Source organism: Pleurodeles waltl, chromosome 4_2, assembly GCF_031143425.1.
Source record: "Pleurodeles waltl isolate 20211129_DDA chromosome 4_2, aPleWal1.hap1.20221129, whole genome shotgun sequence".
Lineage (NCBI taxonomy): Eukaryota > Metazoa > Chordata > Amphibia > Caudata > Salamandridae > Pleurodeles > Pleurodeles waltl.
The window spans coordinates 294,716,184-294,734,061 of record NC_090443.1 but is presented as its reverse complement, the minus strand read 5'-3'; the positions used below and the strand labels follow the sequence as shown (position 1 = coordinate 294,734,061).

General features: G+C 44.0%; 1 protein-coding gene across 1 annotated transcript in view; it reads left to right on the top strand.

Moving 5' to 3' along the window:
* Positions 1–17,878, top strand: part of UBN2 (ubinuclein 2) — a 588,508-nt gene that overhangs the window by 402,576 nt on the left and 168,054 nt on the right. Inside the window, exons 11-12 of the mRNA XM_069231231.1 lie at positions 7,216–7,359; positions 7,920–7,970. Coding sequence (XP_069087332.1) covers positions 7,216–7,359; positions 7,920–7,970 — 195 coding nt within the window. The remainder of the gene's footprint in view (positions 1–7,215; positions 7,360–7,919; positions 7,971–17,878) is intronic.

Sequence of the window (17,878 nt, the reverse complement as noted above, 5' to 3'; positions counted from 1 at the left end):
CCTTTCAAGTAGACCAATCAATCACCTTGTATGCTTTTTATGCGCTCCCACATCCTTCTAAGGAAGAGGCGAGACACCACCTCCTGAACCCAAAAAGAGCATTGGTTTTCTACCTTGATCGAGTTCCGGGTGGATGACCAACTCGTTGTGGGTGCGAAGAAAGGCCGGGCAGAAGCAGACCATTTCCAGATGGGACGTACTGTGCTTTGGGATCTGATACGCACTGACCAAAAAACAACCCTGTGGGTTTGCATGCTCATACTACCCAAGCTTAAACTGTCACCTCTGCGTTGGCACGCAGAGTTCAAGTCCTTGACATCTGTCAGACAGCAATGTGGGCATTTCTGCACATGTTTACCAATTACTGCTGCCTGGACAGTCAGGTCCATAGGGGCGGGCACTTTGCCTATTTGCTCTTGTAGGACTTTCTTAAATGAACTTGGTTTGCAGACCCACCACCGGGTATGGTATTGCTTGATTATCTGTTCAAAGGTAAGAAATCTGCAACTAGAAGTCCTATCAGATGACAAAGTTAATTACCTTTGGTAATGCTTTATCTGGTTGAGTCATATCTTACCCGCCTGACCAACCCACCATTCCTTACCGACCCACCCATCCTTCCCGCAAACTGATTTTTAGTTGCAGGGGCTTACCTTCCAAGACCTTACTTTTGACGCACCAGTAGTCATATTCTTTATAGCTCTGTGCTTCTGGCATGAAAAGTTGCGAAAAGAAACTGACGTTAGCGTTCTGGGGTGGTGCCTATTGGGACTGTGATGTCATATCTGGCACGGACATTGCTGAGGCCGGACACGGAGCCGATCAATGCCATCTAACTGCTTGCAGGGGTACTGCTCATGAAAATCTTCCAGATCCAGTCTGATGCCTATGGGGAAATTCAAAGGTAAGGAATCTGCAACTAGATATTATTTCTACCAGACAAAGCAGTACCAAAGGTAAATAACTTGTTAATTGCGCTGCAGCCATATACTCGACTCCTTAGCTTGCTATTCTATCCAAGCATTTGAGTATTAATGAAGATCCTAAAATGCAGAAGAAAAGGTTACTCACCTCTAGACTTGGATTTTCATCATAGGAATCTTCATTGAAATCATAAACTACCATCTCATCTCCCCTGCTACCTTATATAGACAATGTCCTTCTGGTTACTTTAAAAACTGTTTTAAAAAACACTGAAATTCACCATTTAGTTTATTGAGTGAACTATAACTTGCAACCCTGCCATGCTCTTCTTATAACTTCACATAGTTCATCACTTGTGACGTGTTAAATGACAGCATTGACCCCACATCATTATGTCTTTTTCATACCATCCTATATGGTGTGTAGGCTTGAGGATTCAACACACTACACTTGTGGACAATATTCTGTTAACTTTAATGGGATTCTCCGTTTAAGAACTTAACATAACCCTCAATTTTAAATCGAGGTTGGCAACTATATGTTTGCCACTGTAAAAACACCTTTTGTCAGGCCCTATAAAGAATGCTTCGTAGTTTAGTAAAATACTCTACACACATTTCTGTAGTGAGTATAATGTCATACAACCTTTGAGCCATGCTTACAACACCAGTATGAGCTAAAACACCTCTAAGTGGGATACCCCTACAATATACATTTAATAATCTGCAATGCCTCAGTCTTCATTGAAATTATCGAAATAAACACGCACAGTTTATAGCATTTGTCCATACCACTGTGTTATGACTGTTTAACATGGGCATGTGCCCACAGATGGTTAATTTATAGTCAGCAGCAGATTTGGCCTTTCCCACAGTTTTTTGTTTTTGTGTGGCCTTTGCTTTAAGCCACAACCTACTTTTAAATATACCTCAGCAGCTCACATCAGGTGCTTTGTTTAACATGGAGTACTTTTTCCGCTCTAAACTTCAGTGATTTGTATACAGTTCACCATATAACTTTTAAAATTACACTATTAGGAAGGTTAAATTAGCCAATCGGGTTTTAAATCCATTTCGACTTGCTTTATGGTCAGAGCATATACACTGGGCTCTAAATAGCAGTGTCCCAATGTTAGAGTTCAAGATTACCAGCAGGTGAGACCCAGCCTCTGAAAGATAGAAAAGGTAGACTGTTATAGCTCTAAAAAAAAAAATATCTGAAGATGATGATAATTCTGAGGAAGTTCCATAACAGTCCATCCCTTCTAAAGGAGCATATGAAGAAAAATATTCAACCTCCAAGGAACCTTCAAAGAATGTGTTGAAAGTCCTTGAGAGGTCAGACCAAACCTCTGATGTGGTACGTTTGATGTATTTTTTTTATTTTTATTTTTTATGGTGCTATACAAGCCCTCTTCTAAGCTATCTGCTCCTAAAATCCAGGTATCCATGGAACCTGTGATAAAAACGTACCTGTCAACATATTGTAATACCTTTGACAACACTGTTGACAACAATGCTGTCTGACTTTCTCCAATACGCTATTAACTACTGTTGCACTGACAGCACAGTATACGACCTTGCAATCGACAACTGGAATGCAGACAAAACCCAATACATTATATGATGGCTCACAAACGTCTGCATTTTCAGACTTCATATCATGGAAGCCCGAAAATAACCAAAAACTGAGGCCGTTTTACTGTTTGTGTAATGGAAGTTTGAAGATAAATTGACGGTTTTTTGTTGTTGGTTTTTTGAATGTGGTTTTTTTTTTTTTTTTTTTTTAGCGTTTTGTGAACTTGACTTGGGTAGAGGAATTCTTTCCATTTAGTGACTCAGAACATTGAATGTTGTGTGTTTAGAGAAAACATAGCTAGAAAACTGATCAGTTTGACATTATTGACCAAACGGGTTAGATACAAATTAAAATTAAGCCCTGAAGAAACGAATGATTTGCGAAGCGCAGCTTGTCTGGGTAAGACATGGCTTGTAATCTAATGGCCTACAAATGAATGGAATGACTGTGTGAAAATAATTGTGATGAAGTGGCCTATAGATTGAATGCAAGGTCTTGAATAGAAGACACTAAATGGGGTAATGATCCAAGGAACTGGAACAATAGTTTTGAAACAAATTGTGCTCTTCAAAGCCATTTGGAGCTGATGAAAAAATTTATGTAAAGTGGAAAGGTATTGAATTTGAAAAATATAACACATGCATCTCATTTAAAAAGTGAAAACTAGCAGTTTTTGCTCTCTGAAGTTAAACCCCTTTCATATTGATTGAATGCTTGTACCATTGCATTTCTGGTATGCTTCAAGCGGATGTGCAGAGTGCCATTGCAAATTAAATAAATACAAGTTATTATGATATTTTCATCTTCAAACACTCACAATCCCAACAGTGTCTCTGGTCTGATCTTTACTGGGTTTCAATGCCTTTTGTATTTCTGTTGTCCTGAATTCAAGACATTTCAAAGCCCCTCCACCATGCCTGGTTGACCATTGGTCTCAGATTGTAGACTTTTCATCTCAGCATTAGCAAATTAATCTCTCCTGGTGCCCCGAAACAACCAGTCTGTTGAAGGGTGTTCTACAGGAAACTCCAACACCTAATGTGTGACTCTCCAAGTGGGGAACCCATCTATGATGCCTGTGTCTCTTGGTCAATTTAGAAGAGTTAACTTCTGTAGGAAAGTGGATGATGTGGTGTGGTTGTGGGATCTTACCATGTTATCATGTTGCAATCTATAAGGTTCAGTTCGATTCTTGAACAAAAACCCTTAGCTCAGTCCTAGGTAGCTTTGGCACAGAGCAGTCAGGCTTAGTCAAAGTCACAAGTGTAAAGCATTTAACAGTATCAGAAAAGTTAATAGGTAAGAAGTACAATACAGTAAAAATCTAACAATTCGTAAAAAATAGATTGTATTTTTATCTTAAAATAGACACCAAAACAACATAAACATATTGAGAGAAACAAGAGGTACGATTTTTGTCAGCTGTAAGTTTTTTGTAAAGACTCAATAAATCGTTGTAAGCGGTTTAGTAACTAGTAGCCAGCTGGCTAGAATTGTTACTTTACTTGGACGGGCCATGATGGGGTGTGGGTGCAGATCTAGGGCCCCCATAGGTCCAGGGAGAGAGTTACAGCTCACTTGAAGCAGTCTTGGGGTATTTGGTGTCTTTCTCTCCTTTTACACTTTCTGACTAAGAAGTGGTGGGGATGCAGGATGCTGAAGACACAGAAGAATGCAGTGATATTTCCTGGGGCCAACCTGGGGTCTACGCCAGCCTCAGGACTAAATCTCCAGCGATGCATCCCGAGGAGTCCAGTGAAAGTCCAGTCACCATTGGTTATCTGATCTTGTTACAGCAGGTTCAGCTGTTGTTTACAGGTAAGCAATTATTTTCTTTCTAGTGACCAGGGTCCACTTTGGGACCTTGGACAAGAGGAACCATGGGGAGGTCAGGACTCGGTTGCTTAGTAGGCACTCTGTGTCCAGTGGCAGGCAGACATTCCTGGGCAGCTGGGCTCTCGGAGTTCTTGGTTCCCTAGCTTTTGGTAATCCTGAAGCTTGGAAGGAGGCATGCCAATTAGCCCATGGAGTCACTTCTGCCCTGGCACAAGAGGAGTGAGCACAGCATGCACAGTCTTCTTTGCTGGTCCCTCGGTTGCAGCAGGAGCAGTCTAGTATTTGGTGCAGCAACTTTTTGCTAGTTCGAAGGAACAGCAGGGCAAACTGTCTCTTTCTTCAGTCTAGTAGGGATCTGAGGATGGTGTGTCTGGGGTGGCATTTTCGTGCCATCTTCACATTTGTGGGAGAAGAGGACTCACCAGCCATTGGGGCATTAGTTCCCACAAGGCAACCCTTCCCACTTTACATCAGTTTCTGTGAGTTTGGCCACCAAACAATTCCAGAATACCCCCTCTATTCAAATCAAAGATGACACAAGCCCTCTTCCCATGTGAGGATCTCTGGGCATACCCCTAAGGTGTACCCAGCCTAATGAGCCTCTATTCCTGGAAAACCGATTCTTTGCTTGTTTTCCTCTCTAGAGCAGATGCCAGCCTATCTGCCTACAGAAAGGTATGGGCAGGCAAAGTAGTGTTCTTCATTTGCTTCACTAAGGTGGTAGCCTCTTTGAAGCTGGTTAATCTTTGGCTCCGCCCAGTAGTCCTCTTGTTTTAGGAGGTCGTACTTCAGCAGTTCTTGGTCCCCTGTTTGAGAGTGCTTCACACTTTGTAGCAATGTTGTCTTGGCTTTAATGTAAGAATTCATTTGATACCTTTACGTAATATCTTTGGTGGTCCTAAATGCAAGTTAGCAGTTAGTGGCTAATGAAACTCCATGTTAGCCAATGGAACCACTGCCCTTGCTACACTGGAAACGACAATTTAATGTTTTCAGTGCACTGCATGTTAAACACAGAAAGAACATGACATTCTTGATATTAAGCACCTTTCATGGTGGGCTACCAATGCCTTCCTTAGGTGTAGCTATCAATATGAAGAAGGAAGGCAAGAAAGGGGTTACTTTGCTTTGTAAAGTTGACAGGTTTAAAGCTGCCCAACGAGGCTGCAGTGGCAGGCCTAGAGTCACGTTTTCCCTTGATACTGTAGTGGTGGCACAATTAAGTACTGCAATTAACTAGTGCCATTTAACTTACTAGCCCTGGGTACCTCTTGAACCAAGTGCTGGAGTTGTACAAGTCAGCTAAATAAACCAATCCGATTTTAACCAATTGTACACGTACCTTGGGTGTCCAAGCACATGCACTGCAAAGTCAAACAGCAGCAGTATTCTTAAAAGTTGATGAGTGATCACACCAAAACAGGCCCTTTCCTCCACCTTCACATTGATTGCTTAGAGCGGTCAACCTGACTCTCATGACCTTTCTACAGTCTGACAACGAACAGCATTGTTTCAGATGGACAAGGTCACAATCTCATTTCATACTACAAAATTGTTCTCCCAGTATTTATTGCATTTAGCTCAAATAAGGCAGCAGTTCCTACCAACGAAAGTCGAATGTGTAGAAGTAAATCTGGTTCTTTCATGCTGAGTGTCATCTTTTTTTTTTTAACCTATTCACAAAATTTCACCGGTTTTGAAATGCTGCTTTCCTAGTCGTAGGTCCCTCCAGCTTGTAGGGTTGATGAAATTCAAGCCCTCCTATCAATAGAACACTATACAGTGTTTGTGCTAATAAAACCCCATTAATCCCATTACTAAAGTGTTGTTCATATTATCCAGACAATTAACTCTTCCAGTTTTTTGTAGCAATTCATCTACATCAGAAAATTCTTGACACTGACACTAGGAGTGATTGAGTTCTGTCTTGACGAAACAAATCCAACCAGCTCTTTATCAGTTATGGTCACATTAGACAAGGTTTGGGCACTTCAAAACTATCAAATTCTCCATTAAATGTGTACTGTGTGCTCTCTGTTATCTGTAGTACTAAGGTACCTTGGAAGCCTAAGGCTTATATCCGTACAGTAAAAGTAGCAGAGTAACATTCCTTTGTCAGACGGATGTAAGGTGGCCAGTTGGAAATCAGTTCAACTATTTTGCACCCATTGTCTAAATTGCAAAACAAAACCGTACAAGAGCTGACTATAGTATATATCAAGTTATGCTGAAAAATGTTTTCGCTTAATTTGGTTTGGGTATTTTAGTCTTTCACACGAATATAGTATTTTTATACCTTATACCCAAGAGCCTGAAGAAAGCCATGTTTTAGTCCACTACTCTTTTTAACAGAAATGACTATGAAATAAGATTCCAGGATGCAGAAGAAATGGTTATTTGTAGTCCTTTTTCTGCATTGTATGAATCCTCGTTGTACTAAACGACCCTGACACCCTCTCTTGACAATATGGAACAAAAATCTCAGAATGTTCTTCTAGTAAATAATTTTATAATTGCTTCAAAAAGCTCTAACTCTGAAGCAACTGCCAGTACTACTGCTTCATGGTTAGAGACAACTTCTGCTGCCTTAAAGGGACAGGGTATTTTTAACTTCTATAAAGTATGCCTAGTAGGCTACAATTTTCCTCAACACTATAGATGTAGCTGCTGCCATTGAGAAATGTTTTTTGTATATTTTAAACAACAGTTGGAAAATCTTGCTTTTTGATGCTGTTCTGCAATATTTGTACATTTTCGACTTTACCATGTAGCAGTGAATTATTCGGACTTTGACAGTATTTAAAGTTCATTTGATGCAGAACCAGCACCACAAGTAACTATTTTTCCCTTTCCTGCTGACCCACACCTTCTTTGCAGGTCTCTGCTCTGCAACTTGGTGAAGATCAAGCTGGGGTGCTATGAGCTGGAGCCAAGCAAGAGCCAGTCTGCTGAAGACTACCTCAAGAGCTTCATGGAGACAGAGGTGAAACCACTGTGGCCTAAGGGCTGGATGCAGGCCAGGTGAGAGCCCCCATTCCTGAGTGTGATGTTGTCACTGGGTATTTGCTCATGGACTTCTATCCACATTCTTTACTGCTGGGGGCTCAAATCTCTAGTGCAGGTTGCAGGAGTGCAGATGTTTGGTTGTATTAGCTAGCAGCCTTTCCCACCTCCCAAGTGCTGCTTTCTATTTATAGTATAGGCTACATGTTAGCTGTGGAGCAGCAGGAGGTTTGATTGAACCTTGTTATTTTGGTTCTGATTTCTTATCTTGTTTGTTTTTTGCTAAGAACAACTTCTCTCCAGTTGAGAATTGGAATGTTTGGTTCACAATATAAAATTAGTTCTTTTTTCATGGGGCTTACCAAAGATTTTTTTAAACTTCATAGTACTTAGAGTATGTGAATACTTACCTACACGATAAAGCTGGAACCATGTGGTGTCATAGCTGAGTTGGCTTGTAATAGTGTGTTCTGAAATTGATATCTTACATACCCTCATTCACCTGGTAACGTTCTGGTATCATAATCTGTCAAAGGCGATCTTGTTACACTTACTCCCGGCTTCTATTGTCTTTGCAGGATGCTTTTTAAGGAGAGCAGAAGCGTTCATAAGCACCTCACTTCAGCCACGTGAGTACAAAGCTTTTTTCTCTGTCTAGGAATGTTTGCCAAGGAGCCTGACCAAAAGCTTGCTGGGCGACGGTGAGGAAATGTCTTTTTGCCAGATATGTTTGTGGAAAAGACTTTCAGGTGTCTGGCCCAGTGCCGGTGAAAGAATGGACATGAATGAGTAGTTCAGTGGCCGTGGCTGGTAAAGTGTTGCTGGAAGGTCACAAGCATTAACTGAGTTGTTGAGTCCACTGTGGAATAAAATCGACATTTGAAATGAAGAGAGTAAGCCAGTCACATCTTTCTCAAACTATGCTTAAGACTCCTGTCCAAACAACTTTTTCTGTTGCCAGATAGATATTGCATGCTACCCCTGCCGTCCATTGCCCCCTCCAAAAGAAAGCTTCCTCACTGACCTAGCAGTTTTTGGCTGTCTAAACAAGTTGCATTGACCAGAATGACAAGAGTAGGGAAAAATACGTGGGATACTTGGTTGGTGATTTATATTTCTTAGTTCTATCGCTTCTTTCAGAGCACATATAAAGCCATAACTTAGCTAAACATATTTGCATTTTATAATCTTGTTTGGCAGGGAAGAGTGTTTAATAACTCATCTTGAGTAGTTTGGTGACACACCATTGTGTCCCTTAGTCCCTCGCAGAATTCTCTGGGATAGAATTTGTGTGATTTTGTTAACAGTACAGACATTCCAAACTAGTGAGAGAGGTAGAATGAAAAGTCACCATTATGGTAATATTTCTTTGGTTAGTTGCTTTATATGCAGTGGTCATTTTGTTAAGTAGAACAGTAACTGTACCTGCAACTCAATATTGTTCATGGAAAAAGTAATCTATTGAGCAGACATGAAGGTCAACCCATTTGGGGAGGGGGGGAGGGACCTCTGACTGCTGTTAATTTTGGTGCATATTATTTAGCATTTGTCTTTTTTTAGTAACACTCATAATGCAGATTTGCAGCGCACTCAGTGTTCAAGGGCTGTACTGTTCCGTAATGAACCTGTTATTGTAGGCAATGGTTTCTTCAAAGCTGACACACTGAAGAGAAACTCTAAGCGCCCGGGTTCACTGTAGCAGCAGTATGATTGGGAGATTGTACGGTGCTGGATGGTGAAAGAAGGAGGTCCTGAAGATTTTTTACAATAGTAAATATAAAGGCCTGGCAGTGTGTGGCATGTTAGAAGGCAGATGCTGCTAGCTGAGCGAATATGTATCAGAGTGGTACATCTTTGGTAGCAGTTAAACAATTGATGAACAGCGCACAGATTCATGGAAGATATTTGTGGTGTTAGAAAGGTCATGGTGGAAGGAGAGGGGGGAGACTTGTCATTTAAAGTATGGTTTGCAGTCAACTCGTCTTGATAAGCTAAATTAACTAACAGGTGAAGGATGAGGTGGTGCTAAACATCGCTCCAATATTGTGATTTACTTAACAATTGTATGATGGAGAACAAAGGCATCTCAAATGACCAATGGTAAGCCTGGGTAATGGTATATATGTGGGAATGCATTGGTTCCCTCAGAGAAATTTAATTAGGACAGCTACTAAATATCAGTTTAGTATCCACAACAACATTTTTAGTGTATAATTTAGTTGAAGTGCATAGCGTTTCTGAATTATGAACAAGTTCTTCTGAATAAGCTCCCCAAGTGATCTTCATGAAAGAGTTTAGAAGTGCAAAAAGAGTTTGGTGCTCCAAAGGATGGTGGTTTGCACATGATACATTAAAAAGATTCCTCAACAGGGGTGTGATTTAGTAACATGTGGGAAATAAGAAAATAAAACAAATCTTTGTATTTTAATCTCTGTTCCACATACAAGTATAGTCAATGATGTTTCAGCCCAGGTCAAAGTAATAGTCATCAAGAGGAATGTAGAATTTTAGACAGACCAAAGAAAAAGCAATGAGGAGGCCAAGATGTACTTAGAGTTCAAAGGTGAAAACTGAGAACATGAGAGGGTGGTTGTTGGGGGACGGGATTGTTGGTCCAAATAATGGAGTGTTGCGAATAATGGTGACCATGCCAAAAGAATTAAGGGGAAATGGAAAAGGAGCTGCGGAAGGTCCTAAAGCAATTGAGCAGGCCGCAGGCTGCTGTGCTACTGTCACACTCCGGTTTATGAATTTCTTTAATGTATCACATTTTCCTTTTGACGCACAAAGCAGTCACAGCATTTCTGCACTTCTGTTTAAAATAAAAATTAATTGGATAAGTAACCACAACAATTAATTGGTCCCTGTAGAGACTGCTACATGTTTGAGCATTGTCATGTATGGTAACTCACATATACTAAGGTCTTTGTCATATATTCCCTAAAAGCTGTGTTTCTGATGGATACAAACTACCTGTGGATTCCTCACCTTATGAATTCATCCTTGCGCCAGCATCCGACGGAAAGTCTTCTTCCTAGCTCTCCATGTCGATGAGGACGTCACAATTGCACAGCTCCACGCGACTCCGTCTGACGTCCCCGTGCCAGTAAGAGGTCCTCGCCGGCGTACTGACGTCAGTTTCCTTTTTTCCGTGCCTTCGACACCAACGTTTTTTTCCTGGCTCGCTGGATAGTGTGTATCTTTGGTAGTTACAATGTCTCCCCCGAGAAAATCGGGTTTCAAGCCTTGTAATGACTGTGGCGGTAGGATGTCGGTCACTGATCCTCATGAGAACTGCCTTTGGTGTCTTAGCTCTCAGCACAATGTCGAAGGGTGTGGATCGTGCCAGAGTATGAATCCTAAGGCGCTTAAAGAGAGGCCAAGCTTTCCCTAGCGAAGGCTAAGAAGGGCCACAAGAGGGCTTCATCTCACGCTTCTTCCAGGAGGCACAAGAAGAGGCGTCATGACTCACAGCGCTGTCATGACTCACGGCGCCGATCGAAACGGAGCCGGTCGAGGTCTCCATCTGCTGACGTCCAAGTAATTGGGAGGTGAGCCCTACTGTGACTCCGCAGCCCCAGAGTCCAGAAGTATCTCCGACGCCATCAGTCTATGGGGTGGCTCCTCATAGCCCTCCGTTTTCACCGGCGCCGCAAGAGCCTGATGTGCAACAGCAGGATCAAGATCAGAGATATCCTGCCTTCCCGGCTTCGGGAGCAGATCCGGCGGCCTTTTTAAATGTCATGTATGCTATTTTCCAGGCTATGGCCCCTACTGGTGCACCGGCGGGTCCCACTGGGCCATTAGATTTTTCACTGGGCTCCCTGGCTCCATATCAGATAAAGCCGTTTTGCCCGGTTGAGGGTGCTGTGTCGACGTCGATGTCTCCTCAAGGTATGGTGTCACCATCTAGATCTGTGGCGCCGTTGCCATCTCTGCGTCAGCCAATGCTCTCCCCTGGCCAGCCGGCTCCGAAGAAGGCGATGTTGGAGTCTGTGTCGGCGCCGGGTCCGAGTGATGTTCGGATCCATACATCATCTTCTGTGCCTGGTCGGGATTCGGAAGCGGTGGCTTCGGTGTCGGTGGATTCGATGTCGATGCCGAGGTTAGAATCCCGCTTGAGATCTTGGAGAAAGGCCTTGCGACTCCTTGAAGAAGAATAATACCGGCAGTTGGAAGATGGTGAGCTTATGGAGCCTTTGGAGGAATACCAAGGATTGGGGTCAGCCAGTGGGCTGAATACTTCCCCGGAATAGGACATTTCATCTCCGGGAAGTTTACGGAGGAGGCAGCGTCATTCCACTCGGTCATTAGAAAGGCAGCAGACTATTTAGACCTGCCTTTATCTGCAGCAGAGGTAAAGACAAATCTGCTAACTGAGGTGCTGCATCCCTCTACACCCTCAGCTGATCCTTTGCTGCCCTTCAACAAGGCATTGTTGGAGCCTATTATGGACTTGTGGAGGAAACCAGTTTCGTCTTCGGCTGTTAATAGAGCTGTGACAAGGAGGCATAGGGGAGCACCCAGGGATACTGGGTTCCTGTCACTTCATCCAACCCCAGAGAGTTTAGTGGTTCAAGAGTCTTGCTCCACAAAATCTGCTCCTGGTTCGTTTCCTGTAGCCCCATCTGATAGGGAGTCAAAACGAATGGAGCAGTTTTCAAAAAAGATCTTTTCGTCTTGCAGCATGGCGCTTAAGGCTGCGAACGCTACCTGTGTGCTGGGCAGGTATGTCCATGCCCTTATGGACTCAGCCAAGGCTATGGCCGGGGATCTGCCACAGGAGGCCCAGAGGCCTTTTGGAACACTCTTCTCGGAAGCACAGGCTGCGGCGCAGCAGATTATACAATCTGGCCTTGATACAACTGACTCAGTTGCTAGGGCGATGGGAACATCTGTTGCTACAAGGAGGCACGCTTTGCTGACGCCCTCTGGATTCTCCTCGGATGTACAGACCACCTTACTGGACTTGCCCTTTCGATGGTGAAAGGCTGTTTGGGGGGAAAGCTGACTCTGCCCTTGAACGTTTTAAGGAGAATCGAGCTACAGCAAAGTCCTTAGGCTTACAGGATACCCCCTGCTGCCCCGTATAGGTCTTTTCGCAGGTTCAGAGGTTTTGGTTGTGGGGAGGTTTTTCGGATGCCCCAGTAATCGTCTGAACAGCCTGCCAATCCATCTTATCGACCCTTTAGAGGGCGTGGGAGGGCTAGAGCTAAAGGGGCAGTCCAGCAGCACCATTCTTCGTCATCCTCTTCCTCTGGTGGACAACAGCAGGGGAAGCAGCCCTAGTTTTCCCCACTTTATCGAACATGCCTCTCCTGTAGGGGGAAGGCTTCGTCATTTTCTCCGCAAGTGGGAGTTGATAACAGCAGACTCCTGGGTGTTGAATATTGTGGAAAAAGGATATGCTCTCCCCTTTCAGGTGTTCCCTCCTCCCTTCCCCCGTCCCTCGTTTTGTTCAGAGGACCATCTTCTGTTGTTGCAACAGGAGGTTCTAGCCATGTTATCAAAGGGTGCGATAGAGTTGGTTCCAGAGCGGGAAAGGGGTCAGAGTTGTTATTCAAGATATTTCCTGATCCCCAAGGAGGACGGTCGCCTGAGACCCGATCCTAGACCTGAGGATTTTGAATTGGTTCCTCAAGCAGGAGAAATTCAAAATGCTGACTCTAACGCAGGTACTTATGGCGTTGAACAAAGAGGATTGGATGGTGTCTGTCGACTTGCAGGATGCATAGTTTCATATCCCTATACTCAAGTCGCACAGGAAGTATCTCCTGTTTGTGGTGGGGTCTCAACACTACCAGTTTGCGGTCCCTCTGTTATGGCTTACTTCAGCACCTCGAGTCTTCACAAAGGTGATGTTGGTGGTTGCAGCACATCTCAGGCGGAAGGGAATAGCGGTATTCCCTTACCTGGACGATTAGTTGGTCAAAGCCAAGTCTCCAGAGCTGGTGCTGCATCACCTGCAGGTGACAACATAGTTGTTGTTCGATCTGGGGTTTTTGGTAAACGTGCCCAAGTCTCACCTGGAGCCCTCTCAACGCCTCCTGTTCATAGGGGCAGTACTGGATTCAACATTGTATCGGGCCTACCCTCCGCCTCAGCGGATTCAGGACATTCAGGCGCTGATTCCAATGTTTGAAAATGGAAAGGTTGTTCCGGTCCTCAAGGTCTTGCGCATGCTTGGTCTGTTTGCTTCTTGCATTCTGTTGGTCATTCATGCGCGCTGGCATATGAGGGCGCTTCAGTGGTGCCTCCGCAGGCAGTGGTTTCAGCACAAAGGGGATCTCGAGGATTCGATAAGGATCTCCAGGGACACTGCAGCTGATCTCCAATAGTGGGCAGTGGACGGCAACCTTTCCCGAGGAAGGCCGTTCTCACTACCACCTCCAGTGGCCACAGTTGTTACAGATGCCTCCACTCTAGGGTGGGGTGCTCATCTGGGGATCTGGAGATCAAGGGTCATTGGTCTCCGGTGGAACAGATGTTTCGTATCAATCTGTTGGAATTGCGGGCGATACGTCTGGCTCTCAAGGCCTTCCTCCCTTCGCTTCACGGTCAGTCCGTTCAAGTCCTCACGGTCAACACTACTGCGATGTGGTACGTAAACAAGCAGGGAGGAGTAGGGTCGTACCTTCTCTGCAGAGAAGCTCTGCGGCTCTGGTTCTGGGTTCAGGACCATCAGATTTGCTTTATAGCAAATCATTTGTCCGGGGTTCTGAACGTACGTGCGGACAGTCTGTCGGCACTTCTTGGCCGATCACGAGTGGCGTCTCCATCCAGACCTAGTCCGGTACATCATCGAGATGTGGGGGTCTCCGCAGGTAGATCTATTCGCCACTCGGGAGAATGCGCACTGCCCGTCGTTCTGCACTCTCCAGTATCCGTAGGAGCGTTGGGGTACGTGTTTCAAATACCCTGGGATGGCCAGTTGCTTTATGCATCCCCCCCACCCAACCCTTGATTCCTCGGGTCCTGAGGAAGATTTGCCCAGAGAAGGGCCCAAGTCATCTTAGTGGCACCGGATGGACCGAAAAGGGTGTGGTACACAGACCTTCTACAACTCTCAAAGTGCCCTCTGTCTCTCGCTCAGGGCAGACCTCCTCTCGCAGTCGTAGGGGCAGGTTCTACACCCCCACCTCCAGAGCCTGCACCTTCATGCCTGGAGATTGAACGGGGCAACCTGAGTTCTTTTTCTCCCCCACCGGATGTAGTGGATGTTATTCTATCATCCAGGCGACACTCCACTAAATCCATTTATGCCAGTAGGTGGGATAAATTTGTTATTTGGTGTGGAGAGATACAGAAGGATCACTTGAAAGCCCACCTTTCTGATGTTTTGTTATTTGCTCTTGATTTTGCAAAGAAAGGCTGTTCAGTAGCTACAGTGAAAGGTTATTTGGCCGCTCTATCGGCTTTTCTTTGTCCCCCAGACCAGCTCTCTTTATTTAAATCTCCGATTGTAAATAGGTTTATTAAGGGCTTGCTTAATAAGTTTCCCCCCACACCCTTTCACATGCCTCAGTGGGATTTAAATCTTGTTTTAACATTTCTGATGGGTTCGGTTCACCGTTCATGCCAATGCATTCATGTCCTTTAAAGTATTTGGTTCTTAAGACTGTATTCCTTATTGCTATAACCTCTGCTAGGAGGGTTGGGGAGCTACAAGCCCTTTCCGTAAAACACCCCTTCACCTTGTTTTTCTCTGATAAAGTGGTACTGAAAACTCGGGCGGCTTTCCTGCCAAAAGTTGTCACTCCTTTTTATATGGGACAGACTATTACCCTTCCTTCTTTCTACCCTCCTCCCCACCCCTCTAAAGAGGGAGAGAGACTCCATCGATTGGACCCTAGAAGGGCTCTCAGTTTTTAAATTGAGAGGACGGAAGACTTTTGCCTGGAGGATCAGCTGTTCATGGGGTATGTTGGTCAGCGGAAGGGCAGAGCAGTCCATAAAAGAACACTCTCCAGGTGGGTCATTCTTTATATAAAAGTTTGCTACTCGCTGGCAAAGTTCCTCCTGATGGTATCAGGGCCCACTCCACCAGGGCTAAGTCGGCCACTTCAGCCCTGGCAAGAGGAGTCCCGGTGGTGGACATTTGTAAGGCGCCAACTTGGGCGTCCCTCCACACTTTCGCTAAGCATTACTGCTTGGATGCTGAGGTTCGGAGGGACGGCCATTTTGCGCAATCTGTTTTACAGGATTTCTTGGTGTAATCAGACGGGCACCCACCCCCGAGTGCGGTACTGCTTTGGGACTCTATTTATAAGGTGAGGAATCCACAGGTAGTTTGTATCCATCAGAAGAACAAGTTACTTACCTTCGGTAACGCTTTTTCTGGTGGATACAATAGCTACCTGTGGATTCCTCACAGTCCCACCCACCTCCCTGTTGCCTGTCTGATTGCACTAGGATATGTGGTTGTATAGATATGTGTATAAATTATATTTTTTTCCTGTATATATAAATGATGGTTTTTGATTATGCTGCATCATAAGGGTTTTATGTATATATGTATTTATTGGAGTTATTGTGGAAGTCGGTTCTCATCTGTTCGCCTCAAAGGCAAGTAAAAAATAGGTGAAACTGACGTCCTCACGCCGGCGAGGACCTCTTATTGGCACGGTGACGTCATACAGAGTCGCGTGGAGCTGTGCAATTGTGACGTCCCCGTCGACATGAAGAGCTAGGAGGAAGACTTTCCGTCGGATGCTGACGCAAGGATGAATTCATAAGGTGAGGAATCCACAGGTAGCTATTGTATCCACCAGAAAAAGCGTTACCGAAGGTAAGTAACTTGTTCTGATTCAGTCTTGGATTTTTCATAGAGTCACATGCTTGAATCATACATTCCCCGTCGTCGACATGGGAGTCCCATGATACCATAACATAGCAGCATGTATCATTACCATGGGACTTAATGGCTATGAACAGTCTAGCTGCCAGGCCTTTTCCCCTCCTGTGCTGATCCTTTTTTTTTAGCTATTTGGAGCAGTTTGCGCTTAGGCACTCAACTTTTTGTCCACATAAGCTATCCACTCCAAATTTGTGTCCTTTTTTTTCCCAACATCGGTACCCAGAGTTTGTGGGTTCCCCTGGAGGAGACCAAGACATGAGCCCAAATACAGCGAAAAAAAATTAAAAAAAGGCTGCAGAAGGAGGTTTGTGTTTTTTTTTTTTTTTTTTTTTTTTTTTTTTTTTTTTTTGAAAATTGCATCAACAAAGGGTTGGGGTGCTAAAATCACCATTTCCCCAACTTTCAGGAACAGGCAGACTTGAATCAGAAAACCACATTTTCCAACACAATTTTGGCATTTTACTGGGACATAACCCATTTTTACTATTTTTTGTGCTTTTTGCCTCCTTCAAGTTAGTGACAGAAATGGGTGTGAAACCAATGCTGGATCCCAGAAAGCTAAACCTTTCTCAAAAGTAGACAAATTCAGCAAGGGGTAATTTGTGTAGATCCAACAAGTGTTTCCTACAGAAAATAACAACTGAAATAAAAAGATTTTGGAATTGAGGTGAAAAAAAAAGCAATTTTTCCCCACGTTTTACTCTGTATCGTTTTCCTGCGATGTCATATTTTCAAAAGCAATATACCGTTACGTCTGCTAGACTCTTCTGTTTGCGGGGATATATAGGGCTTGTAGGTTCATCATGATCTCTCGTTACCCAGAGCCAATAAAGGAGATGCACCTTGCAACGGGCTTACATTGTATACTGGGCATAATTTGGTGAAATATAAAAAGTGAAAAATAGGTATCAAGAAAACCTTTGTATTTCCAAAATGGGCACAAGATAAGGTGTTGAGAAGCAGTGGTTATGTGCACATCTCTGAATTCCATGGTGCCCATACTAGCATGTGAATTACAGGGCATTTTTCAAATAGAAGTCTTTTTTACACACTGTCTTACATTTGGAAGGAAAAAATGTGGAGAAAGACAAGGGGCAGTAACACTTGTTTTGCTATTCTGTGTTCCCCTAAGTCTCCCGATAAAAATAGTACCTCACTTGCGTGGGTAGGCCTAATGCTCACAACAGGAAACACCTGCGTTTTTGGACCTGGGCTCAACAGCCATCTAGGGAAACCTACCTAACCCAGACATTACCGAAAACTAGACACCCGAGGGAGTCCAGGGAGGTGTGACTTTCGTGGATCCCCCCCCAATAATTTCTTACCCACAATCCTCAGCAAACCTCAAATTTAGCTAAACAAAATTAGATTTTTCCCACATTTCTGTATGGGATCACAGCACTGGGACAAATTTCATAACACCCAACGTTCCCCTCAGTCTCCGGGTAAAAATGATACCTCACTTGTGTAGGTGGGCCAAGTGCTTCTGACCGGGAAGAGCCAAAAACATGTCGAAATTGAGGGGGAACCAAAGCGTGTCCAAAAGGGCAGTTTGGAAAAAAAAAACATTTTTAGGCTGACAAGTGCAGCAGTTATTTTATTGGTATAGATGAAACAATGCTGGGTGGTAGGAATTTTGTGGATTCCTGCAGGTTCCATCACAAAAATGTCGGGAAAATG